This window comes from Silurus aristotelis, assembly GCF_946808225.1.
Source record: "Silurus aristotelis genome assembly, chromosome: 2".
NCBI lineage: Eukaryota > Metazoa > Chordata > Actinopteri > Siluriformes > Siluridae > Silurus > Silurus aristotelis.
Genome location: NC_139575.1, coordinates 22,820,337 through 22,839,788, shown reverse-complemented (window position 1 = coordinate 22,839,788; position 19,452 = coordinate 22,820,337). Strand labels below are relative to the sequence as shown.

Here is a 19,452-nt window from a genome sequence, read left to right as displayed (position 1 = left end):
GACCTCACACCCAGAAGGCGTCGAAATGCAGATCATAAATAGGCCATGTGTGCAAATTCAGAGATGATTTTATTTCACCCTGGTGGTAAAGAAGTGCTTAAGTGTGATGTGTTTTGCCCTCGTATGTAGTCACCCCTCTCTTCACGTGTACACTTTTGATTTTGCAGTACATAAAAGATTCATACGAGATCTATCAGGCTTTTTGTTTTCGGCGCAAGCTACATTTGAAGCCGCAGGAGGGCTGGATGAAAATAGAAACATTTATTTATTTATTTATTTTTTATGTTCAGAGGAGCGAAGGAGAGGCAACATTCGGAGAGAGAATAATAGAGGGTACTATTGAGGAAGGGTACAGTGTTTATTTAGTGCCATCCTATTTGGAGAAGTGTGGCACCTGAGCAGATGGCGTGGCTCAGCGTGATACGGGCAGTGGCAGCGCTCACAGGTTACTTACGTCACACACGAGGCTCCAACTCTGCAGCTTCGAAGTGTTCATGAGCAACCCGTGTGCAAACAAGAGGCAGCTAGAAGCCCAAGATAACAGTCTACTTTTGTTTATTATTGTAGGACTATTCAGTTCGAAATTCATCTGTGTAAGAAAACATGATGGTGAATTTAAAGTGATTAATAAAATTTGATTTTGTAGAATTGAATGTTTAGTCATAAACAGAAAGTGAGTATTCTATGTTTGATGACTGAGATGCAAAACTGGTGTTTTAAACCAAGTCATACAATAAAACTCTTCTCCATAATTTGGTTTATCTACCTATTGACTAGTGTTGATTTGATTGACAGGGGAGAGTGAGAGAAGGCTTTCCCACTCAGAGATCACAGCCAGTTTTGCTCTCTTGGACTCGCCTATAGATAGTTGTCATGTCAATGAGATTTTAACCGGCGTTCTCCGGGTGATGGAGAAAATGCTTTTCTGTGCAGCCACTTGGGAGCCCAATTTATCCAAATTTATGTCAAATGAGAGCACATGTCCTACCCCTGGTAACAAACTGCTGAAACAATTAGGGGGAAATAATCAGTGCCAAATATTGCACATCTGAAAATTAGCTTTTTTTTTTTTTTTTTTTTTTTTATACTGTAAGATGTTATTTAGCATATTTAAGTGTGTTTCGAATTAACAGGTGGTGTGATTTAACCCAAAAAGTGTTGGCTGTTGTGGAAATGAGTGCAACCCTTTTGTATGGTGGCCGAGAAGTGCAAAACACATTAAAAAATCGGAAAACAAATTAGAAAACACTAACAAATCCGAAAGCAAAATAACAAATCCGGAAACACAACGACAATTCAGACAAACTGGAAAAGGTAGGTATCGTTTGTGAATGGAACACTTACCTATCATTGGATGAGACACCTATCATTCAAGATATACAGGAAGTATAAAATCTCAGCACTTTGTTTCTTGTACATGTGTAAAGTTCTCTGTTTACTTTCAACTATTTTTTATTTCGATTAGTGCACCTTTTAAATATAAGAAAATAACAGAAGTAAACACTGGCAAGCAAGAAGAAAATCGAATTAATTCAAATCTACTTTAAGGACATTCATATGCAGTGATGTTGGAGATGCTGCAGTATATCATGACGATTAGTTTGTACACTTTTACACATGTTCCAACTTTCTCCTGCCGCAGACTGTTGTACTTTAGACGCTTTATGATCTGATATCCATAACATTGTCTTTGGACTTGTAATGAATAACAACAATGACAGCTTTCTTGTTAATAATATACTTCTGATGGGAAAATTTTATATACACAAATCAAAATACTTTTTTCCCTAAATATGTGTACCGACTATAAGCCGCTTACGTTTTTTAACCTTGCGGCTTAAACAACAAAGCGGCTAACTTATTTTTTTCTTTTTTCTGGCTTTTTCCCGGTTTCACAAACTTCAAGCCAAAAAACTGACCCCATAACATTTAGACCAAAGAAATTTCCGAACGGAAACGAAAAAACGCACCTCACCTGTGTTCTGAGCTGCACGGCATCGGGAGAAAAGACTTTTTTTTAAACGCAAGACGATGCCAAAAGAAAAACCCCTAAGAAAAATAGTTGTGAAAGGAAGGAGGAAGACAGTGAACATTGACTTTCTTGGTCGGCTACTGTTTAGATACAAGCCGTTGTAACGCGTTGAGTCTGGGTGAAGGGAGAGCTCACTAACTCCAGTTGCAACACAAATCATATAAGCACAGACAGGTTTCCAAAACTCGTGCTTTTTTATTTTTCTTGGCAACAGTGTTACGGGTTAGTCAAAGAAACTTAGAAATCAGCATCAGAAAATAATAAGGACATATTCCTCGGTCTTACACACATGCTGTAATAGCGGAAAAATGCACTGGCAGGCTTTTCCCAAAATACCGTTATGCTCTTAAAGGAAGCGCAACATATTTCAGCCGTTACACAGTGTAACAGACTTAAAGCCTGTGTAAAGTTTATTAGTTTCAGTGTAGACAGGTGGCTTATAGACAGGTGCGACTTATTTATGTTCAAAATAAAAATATTTGTAAAATTCAGTGGGTGCGGCTTATATATGGGTGCACTTAATAGTCTGGAAATTATGGTATATATTTGTATTTTCATGCACCTGTTCTGTGTATTGTAATGTAAATTGTACTTGTTATTGCCACGTTTGTATATGGCTAATTGCTTAATAAAAAAATTAAATTAAAATGATCGGTAAGTGTTCCATTTGCAAACTGTTTTCGGATTTGTTTTTTGTTTTTGCATTTGTTAAATTGTTTTCTGATTTGTTATTGTGTTTTGCACTTCTTGGCCACCGTACTTTTGACACGCTCTTTCCATCTCGTTCCTTCAAAAGGAAAATGTCGTTCCACTTTAAAGATGGGATTTAACCTAATCTCCAGCTAATCGAAACCTAATCTTTAACACACAAATGAATTCTGACATGTTTCCTTAAACTAAGAAAATAATGCAAAACTGTTTCCAAGATTATAATGGCGCAAGTCTGTTGAAGCCATCAGTTTCTGTATATTTTTGTCAAATTATTTCCACAACAGCTTGTTTTATTTAGCAATAGGCAAAAAAATAATAATTTGTACCCAACATTTGACACTGTATGGGCAAATATTTAATGTGTACTTAATCAAAAAAGGGTTCCCAAAGATGCCAAAGGCAAAGAATAGATTATTGTGTGTTGTCATGCCAACACAGACTGACTGACAGCCCATAGTAAATCTGGTACCCATTTTAATGCGATGAACTATTAGAATTGTCACAGACAAAAGAGTAATATGTACCAGTGCTAATAATAAATAGTCAGTAGTCTTTAAACACCACTATTCCAATCAAGTTATTGGACCAGAGCTAACTGTTATATAATTGTCATGGAAAGCTTTACTGGTCCAGTCATTCCTGCTCCTGATTATTTTCATGGAATTACTATTTTTATATTTGATATTGTTCCAGGATTAGTTACAAGTTTGAATAATCAGGGGCAACTTTAATTATTTGTCGATCAATATATAATATATTAAATATATAAAAGAACACTATTTTATTCCATAATCAAATAGTGATATTTTGCATACACAGCGTTTGTAGACGCATAACTCTTGATGCACTCAGGAGGATATTTCCAGTAGGATTTGAAGGCAACCTACATCCGTTTGCACAATAATGCTGTTTTCAGCTAACTAAGAATATTAGATCTAAGATAGCGCCAATGCATATTGTTTTTTTATTTATTTATTTTGTGTTATAACATTTGACCAGAGATTTCAACAGAAAGTGAATGAAGTGAAGTGGTGTCGACATCGCAAACTCACAAATACTGAAACGCCACATTAACCATTCTGTCAAAACACTCCACTCACGAATGACCAGTGTACTGAAAAAACAGCCTTGCAATATTATTTGCATGTATTGCAGTGCCAAAATATGCTGAGAATTTATAATAACCAGTTCTTTTTTTATTTATTTTTTTAACTAAGTTACTAAAAGTGACTTTTAATGCATTAAACTTGCATAGTTTAATGCTACAGCATATAGATAGAGAAATCAGTTTCTTCATCCCAGAGGACTAGATCAATTTACATTACAACATTACAATTTAGATAAAAGATATATAGATAGCCTTTAGTTGTCGCATATGCATTACAGCTCAGTGAAATTCTTTTCTTCACGTGTCCCAGCTTGCTCAGAATTTAGTGTCCGAGAGCAGGGTCAGATATGATATGACACTCCTGGAGCATAGAGGGTTAAGGGCCTTGCTGAAGGGCCCAAGATTGGTAGCTTGGCAATACTGGGGGCTCAACCTTCCGCTCAGTACCCCTGAACCTTAACCATGGAGCTACCACTCCCCATACATGTAGATAAAATGTATATCGAAAATAAAATACAATATATTTTCAACAACACAGATGGAGTGTAAAGAGACGTCTCGTGTCTCCTAAGACGTGAGCTGCTGTAATTGGCTGTTACTAGCATGATGCCATCAGTATGTTTACATTCCATACAATAGCATGCTTCCAACCATGTGGCAACTGTTTAAGGAGAACTCAGATCAGGATATGACAATAATGTGATCACATACTTTTGGCTGTGTAGTGTGTGTCCGACATCCGTGTAGAAGAAAGCATGAATCAATGCACATGGATACAAGGTCTTCTTTAGTAGTGGAGAAAGACTAAGATTTAAAAGCACCTCTACAGCTAAAGACAGCTTGGTTAAAAAAATTACTAGTGTACGGTAAAAACACGAACAAATGACCAATGTACTGTAAAAACAGCCTTGCAATATAATTTTGTATTTATTGCAATTCCAAAATATGCTGATAGTATGACAATTTTGAATAGGGGGTTTTTTTTGGTTGTTTTTGTTTTTTCACTTTGTTACTAAAAATCAATTTTGATGCATTACACTTGCGTGTTATACATTTATTGTCAGAAATATTATGAAATTCTCCACACATTATTACAGCTTGTACTGATGCAAGAATTTGGTTCGGCTGCCATTTAAGCAGTTAGTGATGGTGAAATAGTTGGTTCATATTGCCCATCTATTGTTCCAATTTACTCCAGCATCCCTTATTTGAATCCCTGGGCATTTTGTTATTCATGAGGCATGCAAGCAATTTGAAGGGCTTGTTGAAGTTGTGGTTAAGAAGTATATATGTTTTGTGTAAGTGCTGTTACTCTTACAATACCATCTGTCTCTTTGGGCTTATTTTTACACCTTAAAGAAAAAGACTTGATAGATATACACTGCTGATGCACTACATTTTACTATGCAACCCTCGAAGAAATCGCAAGGGGTGAGCATATTGCCAGAGGAAACACGGAAAGGCCTGCTGGGTTTGCTGCTTTTAAAATGCAGGGTGCAATGCAATATACGGAATATCAATGAGAGATGCAGTATAATGATGCATATTGATATTTACAGTAAGTTTCATTTAACATGAGCAACATGCTTTGCTTGCCATTAAGTGTGGAATATTTGAAGGTTACTCCTGGCTAAAGGACTGTTTGACTTGAATGTCTGCTCTGCATTATGTGTGTCAATTAGCTCTACCAGCCAACAGACTCCTGACTGGAGGAGGCATGTTTTGAAAGCACAAGGCCAACATGGCCAAATGGGCAATCTGTGTAGAGCCTTTACATCGACCAGGCATAACATTATGACTACCTGCTAAGTATTGTGTTGGTCCCCCTTTTTGCTGCTAAAACAGTCCTGCTCCATCAAGCATTAACAGTCCTCACTGGCCAGTCTTCACTCCCCACATGCATCAGTGAGCATCGGCCGCCTATGACCCTGTCGCTGGTTTACCACTGTTCCATCATTGGACCATTTTTAATAGATACTGACCACTGCAGACTGGGAAAGCCCACAAGAGCTGCAGTTTTGGAGCTTCTCTGACCCAGTCGTCTAGTCCTCACAATTTGGTCCTTGTCAAACTCGTTCAAATCCTTACGCTTGCCCATTTTTCCTGCTTTTAACACATCAGCTTTGAGGACAAAAAGTTTGTTTGCTGCCTAATATATATCTCATCCACTAACATGTGCTTTGATGAAGAGATAATCAGTGTTATTCCCTCACCGGTCATAATGTTATGCCTGTTGGGTGTAGTACACCAAACCCTGTTAGGCAGGGAGACTTGAACAACATCCACTTTCTGGAATGGCCAGCTTTTGAGCTTTGGAAAACAATTGTGTGCAGAAAACGAGTACAATATTTATGCATCAATACAACAAAAGGCCAAATTTAGTTTTGTACCTGATCACCTGTGATTGTTGATAATCCCATTCCATCTTTTTAGCCTATCTTCAAAGATGTTATAACCTCTGCAAAGCTGGGTAAATGCTTTCCACTAGATTTTGGATATGTGACATTAGTGAAGTTAGTCACTGGTGTTGAATGAGGAGTCTGGGGTTGCAGTAAGCATTCCAGTTCAGTGTTGAATTTGGGGCTCTGTGTTTGTCCAATCCATCATTCTGAAACCATGTCTTTACAGGCCATGTGCATAGGGACATAATAGAATGAATATGTAGATATGCAAAATATAATGCAGAAACTGATATGGCATGGACAGATGCATGCTTTAAAAAAGGCGTCGCTTTGCATGCTTCCAATATTGTGGCAACTGTTTTAGAACTCACAACTGAATATAAAGATCAATTGTTTATATACTTTTGGCTGCGGAGTGTTTGTCTGACATCTCCTGTGCCTTTCTCTAAAACTAAAAGCAAGCTGGAACAAAGCACAGGGTTGCGGTTGTGGAGAGAGAACAAGATTCACAAGCACATCTACAGCTACAGAGAGCTGTCGGTTACTCTGACAGCAACTAGCTAACAGGAGAATTAGAAAAAGTCTGGACTGCTTATGAGTCATACCAGTGAAAGTTATTTGATTCTGTAATATGAATGCTTTTTGCACTCCATAAATATTATGTTTTAATTATTCCATGTTTTATAAGGTTTAATATTTTAATTAATTGAAAATTGATAAGTAAGGTACACACACTATATGGACAAATGTTGGGATTTGGGGCAAATATTTGGTTTTACTACAATCTGTTTTCACTATGTTGAAGGCACAAAATTGTAGAGGAGGTTTTGGGATATAGTGGAATTAACTTTGACTGCACTTGAACTAGGAGACCCAAACCTGTCACAACACGACCATGCCCCTATGCACAAAACCACCATGAATATGTGGTTTAAAAGGGTTGTAAAGAAAGATCTTTGGTGACCTGTTACAGAGCTCTGGCTTCAACCCTATTTGAACACCTTTTGAGATGAAATAGAACACTGCACCCCCCACCCCTTTATTACTAAATCTAGTGGCACATCTTCCCAGTAGAGTCTAGGTTATTATAACAGCAAATGTGGAATGGGATGTTTATTCATCATGTTCATGTTTTTGTCTGATTGACAGGAGCAAAGAAATTTGTGGATCTTGTATTAGAGCAGCTAAACTTTCGTGCTTTAAGTACAATTCTCTCATACTGACCACCTAGATGTTCAATATGGCAAATACTCTCTGAGGATTTGAGAATTAGAAATGTTGCTCTCCACAAAGGCTATAAGAAGATCAGTAACACCATGAAACTCAGTTTTAGTACAGTGGCCATACAGAGGTTTTCCAACAGCTCTCGCAAGGGTCCATTAAAGAAGTTTAGTCCTTTTCAGTGCTCAGACCATACGCTTCATGCTGCAACAAGTTCGCATGGCCGTTGTTCCAGAAGGAAGCCTCTTCTGAAGCTGGAACAATGTCCTGTGGTCTGATGCAACTAAGGTAAACTTGTTTGGCTCAAATTGGTGGTGTGGTGAGAAGTACCAAGAAAATTGTCTGTTGCCTACAATCAAGCATGGTGGTGGTAGCATCATGGTCTGGGGCTGCATGAGTGCTGCTGGTATTAGGGAGCTGTGGTTCATTGAGGAAAACATGGATTCCAACATGTACTGTGACATTCTTGATGCCCTCTCTTCAGAATCTGGGCCGAACAGCAGTTTTCCAACATAACGACCCCAAACACATAGTCAAGATGACAACTGCCTGAACCCTATTGAGCACCCTATTGAGAGGATATACTAAAATGATTGCTGTATTTCATCTAAAAAAATTTACCATATTACTTCGAGACACCACTGTTTAACCATGCTGTATTTGTGTTTTGTGTATAGTTACAAATCTAATATATAACTGCATATTTTCTGTCTTTGAAATAAAAAAAACAATGTTTATATAAATATACAAACTGTTTTGTGGTATTACAAGATTTCTGCTTTGTGATTATGCACAGGTGCATGCTGGAAAGACCTGGTTATGCAACAGCTCGTAACAAAAGCATGAACTTACCTGAAAGCAATCTAAAGCCGTATACTGTAGGTGCACGCACGTAACAGGAATATATAACAGTTTGCTTATTTTCAATATTTTAAATCGAAACTGCGGTTTAATTTCTGGCCGATATCATTTGTCTCGTATTGACTTTGCCATTTGTTAAGACACACAATGTGACACACAATTTCCATATATTGCTGTGAAACCCAATGGAGTAAATGCATATTGGAGAAAAGAAACATTTGTTCTACATCAATTGAAAGCTATTACTACCTGTCTAACCGGAAGGAGGGAATTAGAACAGGGACAGGATGTGTGTTTGAGTGCAAGAGAGCGAGTAAGCATGTTTTCTGAACTCCTCTCTCAAACATGGATAATTTGGGTGATGCGGAAAGAGGCGTGTGTGTGTGTGGGTGTGTGTGTGTGTGTGTGTGTGTGTGTGTGAGAGAGAAAGAGAGAGAGAGAGATTGGGGAACAGGGTTGAAGTGAAATGGATGGGGGGTAGAAGGAGAGATCACTGTTCTCTCTTGGTGACAGAGCCTGTTGCCATGGAGCTGCCTCTTCTATTGGCGAAGGCATCAGCCAATGGCACCGCCGCACTTACCGTTTCATTATTGAGAATTTTTCCCTTCTTTCTCTGCCTCTCGCTTTCTCAACCTTTCTCAATCGCCCCCCAGGAGGGAGAAGTGGAGGAGTTGCATAAGGTTTGCAATGGGATCCAGGTTTTTACCTGACACACTTATTTTTAGAGCATGGAGGAGAGAAATAGCACTGATTCTCAACAACTCTCTCACACACACACACACACACACACACACACACACATCCTCAGTGTGTACATCCTCAGTGCACTTCCTTCTATGTCTTAGTCTGAATAGCAAAGAAAAAAGCCTTTTTGTGGAGTTTTTGCATGTTGTCAATCTCTCTCTCTCTCTCTCTCTCTCTCTCTCTCTCTCTCTCTCTCTCTCTCTCTCTCTCTCTCTCTCTCGGTTTCATTCTCTCTACTTCGTCAGAGAGAGGATCCCCTTCTGCAGCCTCACCCTTCCCCTCTCTATCTATTTCTACTTAGATAAAGGGTGTGTGTGTGTGTGTGTGTGTGTGTGTGTGTGTGTGTGTGTGTGTGTGTGTGTGTGTTGCTGACGCCATCCTCCTCCTCACATCCTACTCAGTCCGGTGGGACCAACTCTGACTCATACCCTCTTCTCTCTCTCTCTCTCTCTCTCTCTCTCTCTCTCTCTCTCTCTCTCTCTCTCTCTCTCTCTCTCTCTCTCTCTCTCTCCCTACATACCTCTGGTTTTATCACAGTCATTCTTGAAGTATGCTTGTGTTGGTGTGAATTAACGCTCACTTCACAATCTCTTATTCATATTCTCGTTAATGAATTCACATTTTTTCAATGATTGCCTGGTTCTCCTGGATCTCACTTCATGCTAGTGTAAACCCCTTTAACACCTGGTCACTACATATGCAGTATTCTATACAAATAGAGATTAATCACCGAAAAATGCAAAACAAATATAAAGCCACTTAAATCTATATATATATTATTTTGAACATAAATTTGCCGCACTTCTCTATAAGCCGCAGGTGTCTACACTGAAACTAATGAACTTTACACAGGCTTTAATGAAAGACAGTGTCTGTTACACGGCTTGTATCTAAACAGTAGCCCACCAAGAAAGTCATTGTTCACTGTCTTCCTCCTTCCTTTCATCTTTTGGCATCGTCGTGCGTTTAAAAATCACCATCTGTAAAGCTTTTCTCCCGATGCCGTGCAGCTCAGAACACTGTTTTTTTTATGCCCGGTTGTTTTCAGCGTGACGAATGATTCACATTTCCTGTAGACACTCCGAGTGAGCGGCAGGTCAAACGTCAGAGGAACATCATCCATATTTATGATGTGCTGCGGCCCGATTCAGTGGGAGCGCGTCTGATTTAATATAAAGAGTTTTAATGGTTCACCTGAACCCGTTTCACAATTTTATTGGTCTAGATATCGAGATTCGAGCTGCGGTAAAGTGGGGGATTACTGTACTATAATCAACATGGGCATGGACAAACATGGATGCTTTATGCAAATGTATGTTTATTACTTGTGAAACCATACTCAAGATTTGACATGTTTCAAAGGCCATAGATGTTTGTTTTTTTTTTAAAGTTGGTTGTCTATTATACACATGAAAACAGGACATAAAAATACCAGGTTCCCATTACTTCTCTTTCTTTGCAGACAAGCCTGTTTCCATTTTCAGATGACAGGCTGACAAACGACACCAAACGGAACTTTTGCTGTTTCCACACGAACGATTTGCATTATTTTTCAAGGCCACGATATTCAGTAATGCAACTGGCAATTATTTATTTATTCAGTAGTTCCCCCTGTAACATGAGCGATAGGTTTGTATTCATGCGCTCATCCTAATACATTAGTGTTTCCATAGTAACAGCTCATGCACAGGGATTGTATATTGGGTGCTCCATATAATGAGAAGGAATTTTTTATAACGTCTTTTAGGTTCATAACGAAAAGCATAATCATTGACGTGGTGACATTCTGTTTTTATAGACATTTATATAAAAAATATGCGAAGTGTTACGAATTGGCCATGTCACTTTTAAGTCACTTTCTGAACTTTGGGTTGAAAAGAGCGTCCTGAGTTCCTGAGTGAGAATTATTGTTTCTTGAACATTCTTGAAAATATGCGCCGTTTGTACTGTGCTTCTTTGTGTCATAACTCGCGTTGTGTGCTGTCCAAGGAAAACAATACGCCCTGAAGTAGAGTACACTATCTTGGAGGTGTATCACACCATCCTAATGTTTAGTATTTTCATATAAAGGCAGTCCATTGTATAAAATATAATTTTTCAAGCAACTGAATTTATGTAACATACATGGCTTACATTTGTATATTTTCCTGTTCTCTGATGTGTGATGTGTCTCCTTGTTTTGATCTCCTCTGTCATGAGCATACTTGCAGGAAGAAAATGATATTTTGGTTATGTGACCATCCTGATTGAAGTGAATACATGCTTGGTTGGAATGAATCATGAGCACTGAGGAAAACTTACTGGTGTCGTGTATGCAAACCTCTGTCTGTCTGTCTGTCTGTCTGTCTGTCTGTCTGTCTGTCTGTCTGTCTGTCTGTCTGTCTGTCTGTCTGTCTGTGTTTGCAGGCCAATGTACACTTACCATCCACTAATAGCTACACTTGTACACCTGCTCATTTATGCAGTTATACAGTCATTAACAGCCTATTATTTGGCAGCAGTGCATAAATTCATGCAGCTACTGAGCAAGATCAGTTACATCCACCTTAAAACATCATAATGGGTGAAAACTGTGATCTCCATAACTTACCATGGAATGTTTACCACGTGATTTAGCTGATTTCAAGAACTGTATAAATGTGGGCATTCAGTTGTTTAGTGGACAGCGATTGAATGTAGAATTTGTAGTTCTGTGTAGTTCACATTTTTGTATGAAAATCTAATACCAGAAGATTTTGTGTACAGAGCCCAGCTGGGTTAGTCACGATTTTTGGTTCATAAATGCAGCTGAATTTAGCACCCATTGTCCTTAAACATTATTAAACAGCATTGTTAGTTCTGGGATTGAGAATGCAAAGACAAACCTTGGTAGTCATGCAATTTATTCAATGCTGTTGGTGAATCTCAACCCGAGCACATCTATTGCAAAAAAAAGAAAAACACACAAGTCTTTGCAGAATTATTATATTCTATTTCAAAAAGTATGTTATGTCTGAGAAGTCAGTCTGCATGGTGTAACTAAAGCACTGGAGCCAGGACTTTTTGCAAAAGCGGAGGGAGGGAGTGTGGAACGAAATGGTCAAAAATAGGCACAGTCTAGCAAAGTGTAGGAGAAGAGGGTTAGCAGTCGCTAGGACTGCTGGGAGAGACAGTCTCTCTTTCTCTCTCTCGTTCTCCTGCACAAAGTATGAGTGGATGGGCTGCACTAAAGGCAAGTGTGTAATTTCGGCGTAAATTGGGAAGTGAAATGCACGTGTAAATGTATATCATACTTTCAATGTTCCTGTTGTCTTTTCTCAAATGTAATCCCTCAGACACCACAAAACACCCTCCCTCCAAATACAACAGCGCTATCCAATTTTACTCGAAAACGATTATTAGTGCATAATGAAGATTTGCATTTGTGTGATGTTTGGTCCATTTTTGTGAAAGCTCAGGCTAGGGCTGGAGCAGATCTCCAAATTTCATTCATAATACTGCCTCTTATAGTATGCAAATTAGCCAAACTAGTAACTTGATGTTTTGTTCCTACAGTGTAATTCTCCAGATCGTCCTATGTATCCTTCTGGGGGCGTTTTGATGAATCACGGGATTCCCATGATCAAACAAGCATAAACTTCAAATAAGACCAGACTTTAACCATGATGCATCAGCGGTGTGCGTTTCTAACAAACAAGACAGTTCCAATTTGCAGCACTGTAACTACCGTCTGCTATCATAAGACTCTCCTGAGAAGCCAGTAATGGAATGGTGTTACTGTAGAAAGTTGATAGGAAGGAAAGGTTTTTTCACATGTAAACGTCCTAGAGGAGTTAATGCTTTCCTTCAGCACACCCATGTGATGCTACATAAGCAGCAGGTCCAAAGTACATGCTTTCTTAGGAAGCATTTGTTAGGCTTGAAAAAGAGTTTTGAACTTATAACATGGCTTCTGGCAGCTTGCTTTCCATGCTTGTTCTGGTTTAGGTTCTGCCCTGAACAAATTGGATGCGCTTTCTTGCTCAAACACCATTTGCTTTGTGCACAGCGAAGCAGCTTTACCCTAGATATTTGCTCTGCAGCTAAGTTTTTACATGAACCCCATTACCGCACCATGACCCGGATCGACACACGTTCATCTCTTCTGGATTTCCAATGAAATTGGGATCAGATAAAAAAACTGATACTGGTTTTTAGTTGCCATGTTCGACACATGGCATATCCTTGCCTACAGTGCACTGTTTAGATTTGACCATTATTGAGATGAGCGCATGTTCACATACAAACACACAGCTCTTGCGCTCACATTCGCACACACAAGCAGTATGTGCACCATACTCATGCACATTTACAGTATGTCAACGTGAACCTGCAATTGTTTCTATGAATCATTCCTGCCCTCCGTTTGTCATCAGCCCTACAAAATACAAGTTGCTTCAAGCCATATGAACATAGCAAAGCGTGTGTGTGTGTGTGTGTGAGAACGTTTGCACGTTTGTGTGCGTGTTGGAGAGCCACATAAGAACCTTATGTTGCCCATGTGTTTGCCTGAATGCAAGCGCAACACACAAGCTTGTGTCCGTGTCTTTGCTCAGGCCGGTGTAGTTAAGATTTTTTTTTTTGTGCAGGTCAGACCAAACGAGGGCACACGGTTTCTATGGTTACCAGTGCAGAGCCCAAACACGTCGTGCAACATGGTGGGACGTGGTGTTTGCCTTAAGTTGTCTGCAAAAACAGGCCACAGATCTGTCTTTTGCTTCAGTTTCTTACAGTATAACCCCTTGGCCTTTGCTTGCATCCTGATGAGAATGGCGTTGTCATCTCCATGGCAGCTCCGGCTGCCCTGCGACAAAGGGGAAACGTGTGCAGCGAGACCGGATTGAATGAAAGCCGTTGTTCATTCATAAGCATTTCTTTGATTTCATTTACTGTCACTGAAGCTTATTTCACTTCTGACTTCTGAGTCTTGTGTTACATAACAGCAACACTGTTACACAGTTGTGTGTGTGTGTGTGTGTTTGTGTGTGGTTTGCTAAAAAGTGTAGGGAGGTGTGTGGGTGACTACTGGTCAGCAGTGTCATGAATTGCTGATGACGTCTTTTCAGCAGTTGGGAATCCCTCCTCTTTGTGCTTGCGCTCTGTCTCTCTCTCTTTCTTTCTCCCTCTCTCTGCCTCTTTCGTGTTCTATTGCTCACATACGCACTTCCCCCTCCCTCTCACAGCCCCTCTCTCTGCAGTATGACGTCATTACTGGAGGTTCCTCTCTCCTTGCAGCACCTGTCATTCTGCTTTCTTTCTTTACAAAGCTCCAGGCTTTCAAAGCCTCTGTGCCTTAACATCTGAATGATGCATGTTCTACCGATTCAGTTTATGTTCCAGTGTTTTGTGTTTATATTCATGTGTTAAATTTTTGTGGCAGATGGTTGGTTACTCAGCCCTGGCACATTGTGTCTGAACTGTTTTTCACAACCCAGACGCATCCAGCCGAACTGAACGTATGAATAAAACGATGACCTTTCAGCTTACGACGTGTTCTGCATTTTGAAGAGACAAATCATACAGTGTCAGTCATAGAGCATATAAAATATTCAGTTTTTTTTTTTTTTAAAGCAACTTTTTCCTTTTTTTTTCTCCCCCTTTGGATGACTCACTCATTAAAGTTCTCCCACTCTGTGTGTCTCCAGCAGGAGGGGTTTATGTGACTGTGTGTGTGGGGAACTGCAAGATGCCGGAGCACTGAGGACGCACACTCTCACCATGGCGTGTCCCCTATCCCCTTCCCCTGTTTAAGAGCACCATCTGTCCAACATCTTGTCTCTGGGGCTTCAGAGTGGAGCCCCAACACACTACAGTTTCAGGTAGTGACCTTTTATTCTCTTTGATGTTTATGATTCATTACTGTGCACAGCTATGCATTTGAACAAATATCTTTTCGTTTTCTTTTTTTCGTCCTGCCTCTGTTTTCTCAGTCTTCTGTGGTAGTGTGTGCAAGAAGGTGTGTGTGAGTTGGGTTTTAGTCTCTTTGCTAAAGTAAGATGTCTGTGTTACTGCCTCTGGATGGGGTGAGAGAGGGGGAGAGCGTGCTGGTTACTGAAAATCCTGCTGCCAGCCGCTGTAAAGGAACCACAACCACACTGAGCAAAGACAACACCGAGAACAATGGTGCAGATCCCGACGACATCACACAAGACACACAGGTAGAGTACAAACTATCAAGGCCGAGGTATCATTATGAACTTAAATAATATGCACTCTTTTATATAATATTACACGCTAATGTATTGTTATATGGGCTGTAAGTGATCTGTTTTCCCCTCATCCAAAATGTATTTAAGTTTTACATGTTTGCATCACATTAAACATTTTTTCACTGATCCTAGAGTAAAGGAAAGTGCTCTCTGCCCTTTTCCACATACATTAGCTCACTTAAGCTCATGGTTCAGCTTGTGGTGCAATGAAATGCAATTAAAGGGTACACTATCTCTCCCATCCAGAGAACAGAGGCATATTTGCTCTTTTGAATCCTAGGCATCGATGCTGCTGAGATTATTAGCAGTCAAACTCACAATCTCCATGAATGTGTGTAAGCGCTTGTCTATGAGATAAAGTCAGTAACTGAACTAGCAGGGCAAAAGAAATGACCTGCTGCTAATTGCTCTGGCACTTTTCTCATTAGCTATGCTGGATAATGTGACATGCATGTGATTTTACAGACATCTTTGTAAAATACCATTTGCTAAATAAATATTCATTAATGCACATTCAGGACAAATCAATACATTTTCTCTTCGGATTATCTTCATGTCCATATAAATATGTGAACTACAGTAGAACTTGGCTCCTTTTTAGAGATGATCGGATAGTGTTCCACTTAACCCATGCACCTGCCATAAAAATAGCTGTAGTGAAAGGCGGATTTAGGAATCTGGGAACAGCGTCAAGTTTGCTGTCAGTGTGCAGCTTTTGTTTGTATGCTGCTTTGACCATCGTCCTGATCGTATGACCACGTGTTTAAAGGTGAGCTGGAAAAGTTGTTTAACGGCTCTATACATCTATAAGATAAGTTCTGAATCCTGGTTCATCAAAAAGCAAGTTTTTTTTTTTTTTTTTTAACTCTAATCTCTTTATTATTTTTTTTATTTGACTCATTCCTATTCTCAGCCTTTCATTCAGTAAGTCTAAAATTCAGCAGTGCATAATGTCATTTATGATCCTTTCATAAAATATAAATATTGTACACTTTTGTATTGTACAAATCTTGAATTTACTGTGATGTCCTGTATTTAAGAACTGTATGAATCAAGATTTGACATAATGAATGAGTTCGTTTTCAGACGCGATCTGAAAGCTTCTGTGTTTTTAATGTGCCACAGAAACGCTGTCAGAACCATGGCCATAGCAGGAAAAGAGCCAAGGTAAACACTGCTGCATGATTTACTGTAGTATAATGTTGCCATAAGTGGTGTTTGCGAATCCTCCTGGCAAAATTCCAAGTGTGGCAGGGGAAAGACGCACATGCACAGAAACACATACACACAAACATTTCAGGTAGATATGACTCACGGGCTTCAGATGCAGGGAGTTAACATTTCCCCTGCTTCATTTACTCTGTACATTTGAGACTTTTTAATCATAGTTCATCATTCAAATGTAAAAACATTTAAAATCTATTTATCTTTAAAAATGTATAATTTAAATATTACTAAGAGCTGCGATTTATTCATATCTGCTGTGTTCTTTCTCATAGTCCAATGCTAAGCTAAAGCTGGTGAGGAGTCTAGCAGTGTGTGAGGAGTCATCAGGCATGTTTTCTACTGATGGCCCTGCCGAGAGTCAGGTATTGTTCTGTTACCTCACCTGAACTTCCAAAAGAATTCAACTGTGTCCTGCATAACTGTGTGCTGATCTGTGTTTCTCTTGCTATTCACATTATACATTTTATAGGATATTATTCAGCTCCACATTAGCTGCCCGTCAGACAAAGAGGAAGAGAAGTCTTCTAAAGACGAGTATGAAAACGAGGAGAGGGAGAAGAAGGACAAAACGCCGCACAAGATGCTCTCGCGTGGTAAGTTCTCCTGTCTGTTTGTGTGTGTGTGTTTGTGTTTAAAGGTCACTCTTTCATATTCACCAAGGAAAGTCCACTGTTACCTCATCCCCCACATTTCTAAAGTCACCTACCACATCTCAGAAACGACACCTATGTATTTTGTGTCCAGTTGCAGAAAAAGTCTGATGAATAGAAAGACCTATTTCCAATCACAGACTATTGGGGAGCCACCAGAAACAGCTCACTGCTTGTATAATGGCTACATTAATGTATGGTGCTTTATCATTATTTCATGGTGAGACACTCGAGAGAGCTAAATGACTGACCTGATTTGGACTTTGCAATAGAATCTTTTTTTTTTTTTTTTTTTTTTTTTAAATCATTTGAGCTCCCGAGCTGTAAAGTTCTGTAATGAATGCTTGCACTCAGGATTTCCTAACGACCAAATTGGTTAGCGCTTTAGGCACTTCCAGTGTAACAGAGTGTTGTTTATCCTGAGGAGGACTCCTTGTTCGAAGACATTCCTTATTTCAGTTGGATTGCTTGTAAATTACATGCTGTTTCAATGACATAAGCGTTCCCATTTTATAGCGAGTGGAAGGCAGGTAGAGATGTTAGAAGGCAACATTTCTTGCCATTTTGGATTTCATGATCTAGATGGCAGAGTGGATGTATACTTTCTTATCCTTCTTTTTCTTTTCCTGCAGACTCCAGTCAGGAGTACACAGACTCCACAGGCATTGATGTGCATGAATTCTTGGTGAACACACTGAAAAACAACCCCAGGTACAAATCGCACAACAAATACAAGATCCGCACCAATGCTTCAGAATGTGTGCCTCGCCCTTCTAATAAAATACATTTTCAGTTTTTATTGTTTGTAGGTTACTAAAAACTTAGGGATGATGGGTAATGTATTGTGTCCTGATGAGAATGTAGTTCCTGTTAATTATTTTCGTGAATTCATGCAACTTACCATAGTGACTGTTGTACTGCATGTAGAAAATGTATCAACTTTAACTATTTAACATTTCTGTAAATGGATGCATAAATGGATTGAGACAGACACCCAGACACGCACACACCCAGACACGCACACACCCAGACACGCACACACCCAGACACGCACACACCCAGACACGCACACACCCAGACACGCACGCACCCAGACACGCACGCACCCAGACACGCACGCACCCAGACACGCACGCACCCAGACACGCACGCACCCAGACACGCACGCACCCAGACACGCACGCACCCAGACACGCACGCACCCAGACACGCACGCACCCAGACACGCACGCACCCAGACACGCACGCACCCAGACACGCACGCACCCAGACACTTACGCACGCAGACAGACAGACACGCAGACACGCAGACAGACAGGCACACAGACACAGGCACACACGCAGACAGACAGGCACACACGCAGACAGACAGGCACACACGCAGACAGACAGGCACACACGCAGACAGACAGGCACACACGCAGACAGACAGGCACACACGCAGACAGACAGACACACAGACATACAGACACATCCTGACCCAGTTTTAGAGGATTTGCCATGAACAATGGCAGAAAATAGCCCAATCCAGGTGTGCCAAGCTTGTTGCATCATACCCCAAAAGACTTTAATTAAGGCTGTAATTGTTGCTAAATGTGCTTTAGCTAAGTACTAAATCAAGTTTACAAAATTAAGTTAGTAAACTAAAGTAATGTGAAATTTCTTTAATAAATTAAATCACAGACATTTCTAGAAAAACAAAAGCAATGCAAATAAACCTCTTCTATCAACACTCTTTATCCTGTTATTTTTGTCTTTACTGACCCGTCTCTTGTCATTGTTTACCCACGTTCACCAGGGACAGAATGATGCTGCTGAAGCTGGAACAAGATATACTGGAGTTTATTAATGATGATAAGTAAGTGTGTGTGTGTGTGTTACAGAGGTATTTAGCAATAGATACTTTGTTGCTCAACAAGTCAATAAGGTTATGATTGAGACCGAAAAAGATTTATTTATATTCACATTATAATTATTTAGGATTATTTATATATCGACTAGAGAGAATCCTGTATGAACTATTTAAATTGTTTTCAGTTAGAACTGAAAAGGAGATTATTAAGATTTTATGTTGGTACAAAAAAATAAAATTTTGACATCAACTCTGTAAGCACAATGTTTTCTTTAAAAAATAAATAGTTTGGCAATTCAGGGTACGCTACTGGCTTTGGCAAAGACCCTAAATTTGTTCATTTGAAAGTTTGTCCCTCTGTAAAATAAATGTGTTGCTTATGGCCCCCTGTTGGTATCTTGAAGCTTTGCTTTTCGA

The 19,452-nt window shown here is 39.6% G+C and overlaps 1 protein-coding gene across 15 annotated transcripts in view; it reads left to right on the top strand.

Moving 5' to 3' along the window:
• The window catches only part of r3hdm2 (R3H domain containing 2), a 53,826-nt gene that overhangs the window by 16,924 nt on the left and 17,450 nt on the right, over positions 1-19,452 (top strand). For 11 of the 15 annotated variants that reach the window (XM_083529178.1, XM_083529181.1, XM_083529188.1 and 8 more), the window contains exons 2-8: positions 14,743-14,916; positions 15,028-15,255; positions 16,432-16,473; positions 16,806-16,895; positions 17,003-17,126; positions 17,816-17,894; positions 18,982-19,041. In XM_083529178.1, coding sequence (XP_083385304.1) covers positions 15,094-15,255; positions 16,432-16,473; positions 16,806-16,895; positions 17,003-17,126; positions 17,816-17,894; positions 18,982-19,041 — 557 coding nt within the window. In that variant the 5' untranslated portion in view covers positions 14,743-14,916; positions 15,028-15,093. Of the gene's footprint in view, positions 1-14,601; positions 14,622-14,742; positions 14,917-15,027; positions 15,256-16,431; positions 16,474-16,805; positions 16,896-17,002; positions 17,127-17,815; positions 17,895-18,981; positions 19,042-19,452 lie in introns of those variants that run through there. The other 4 variants (XM_083529179.1, XM_083529184.1, XM_083529190.1 and 1 more) reach the window with 2 other exon arrangements.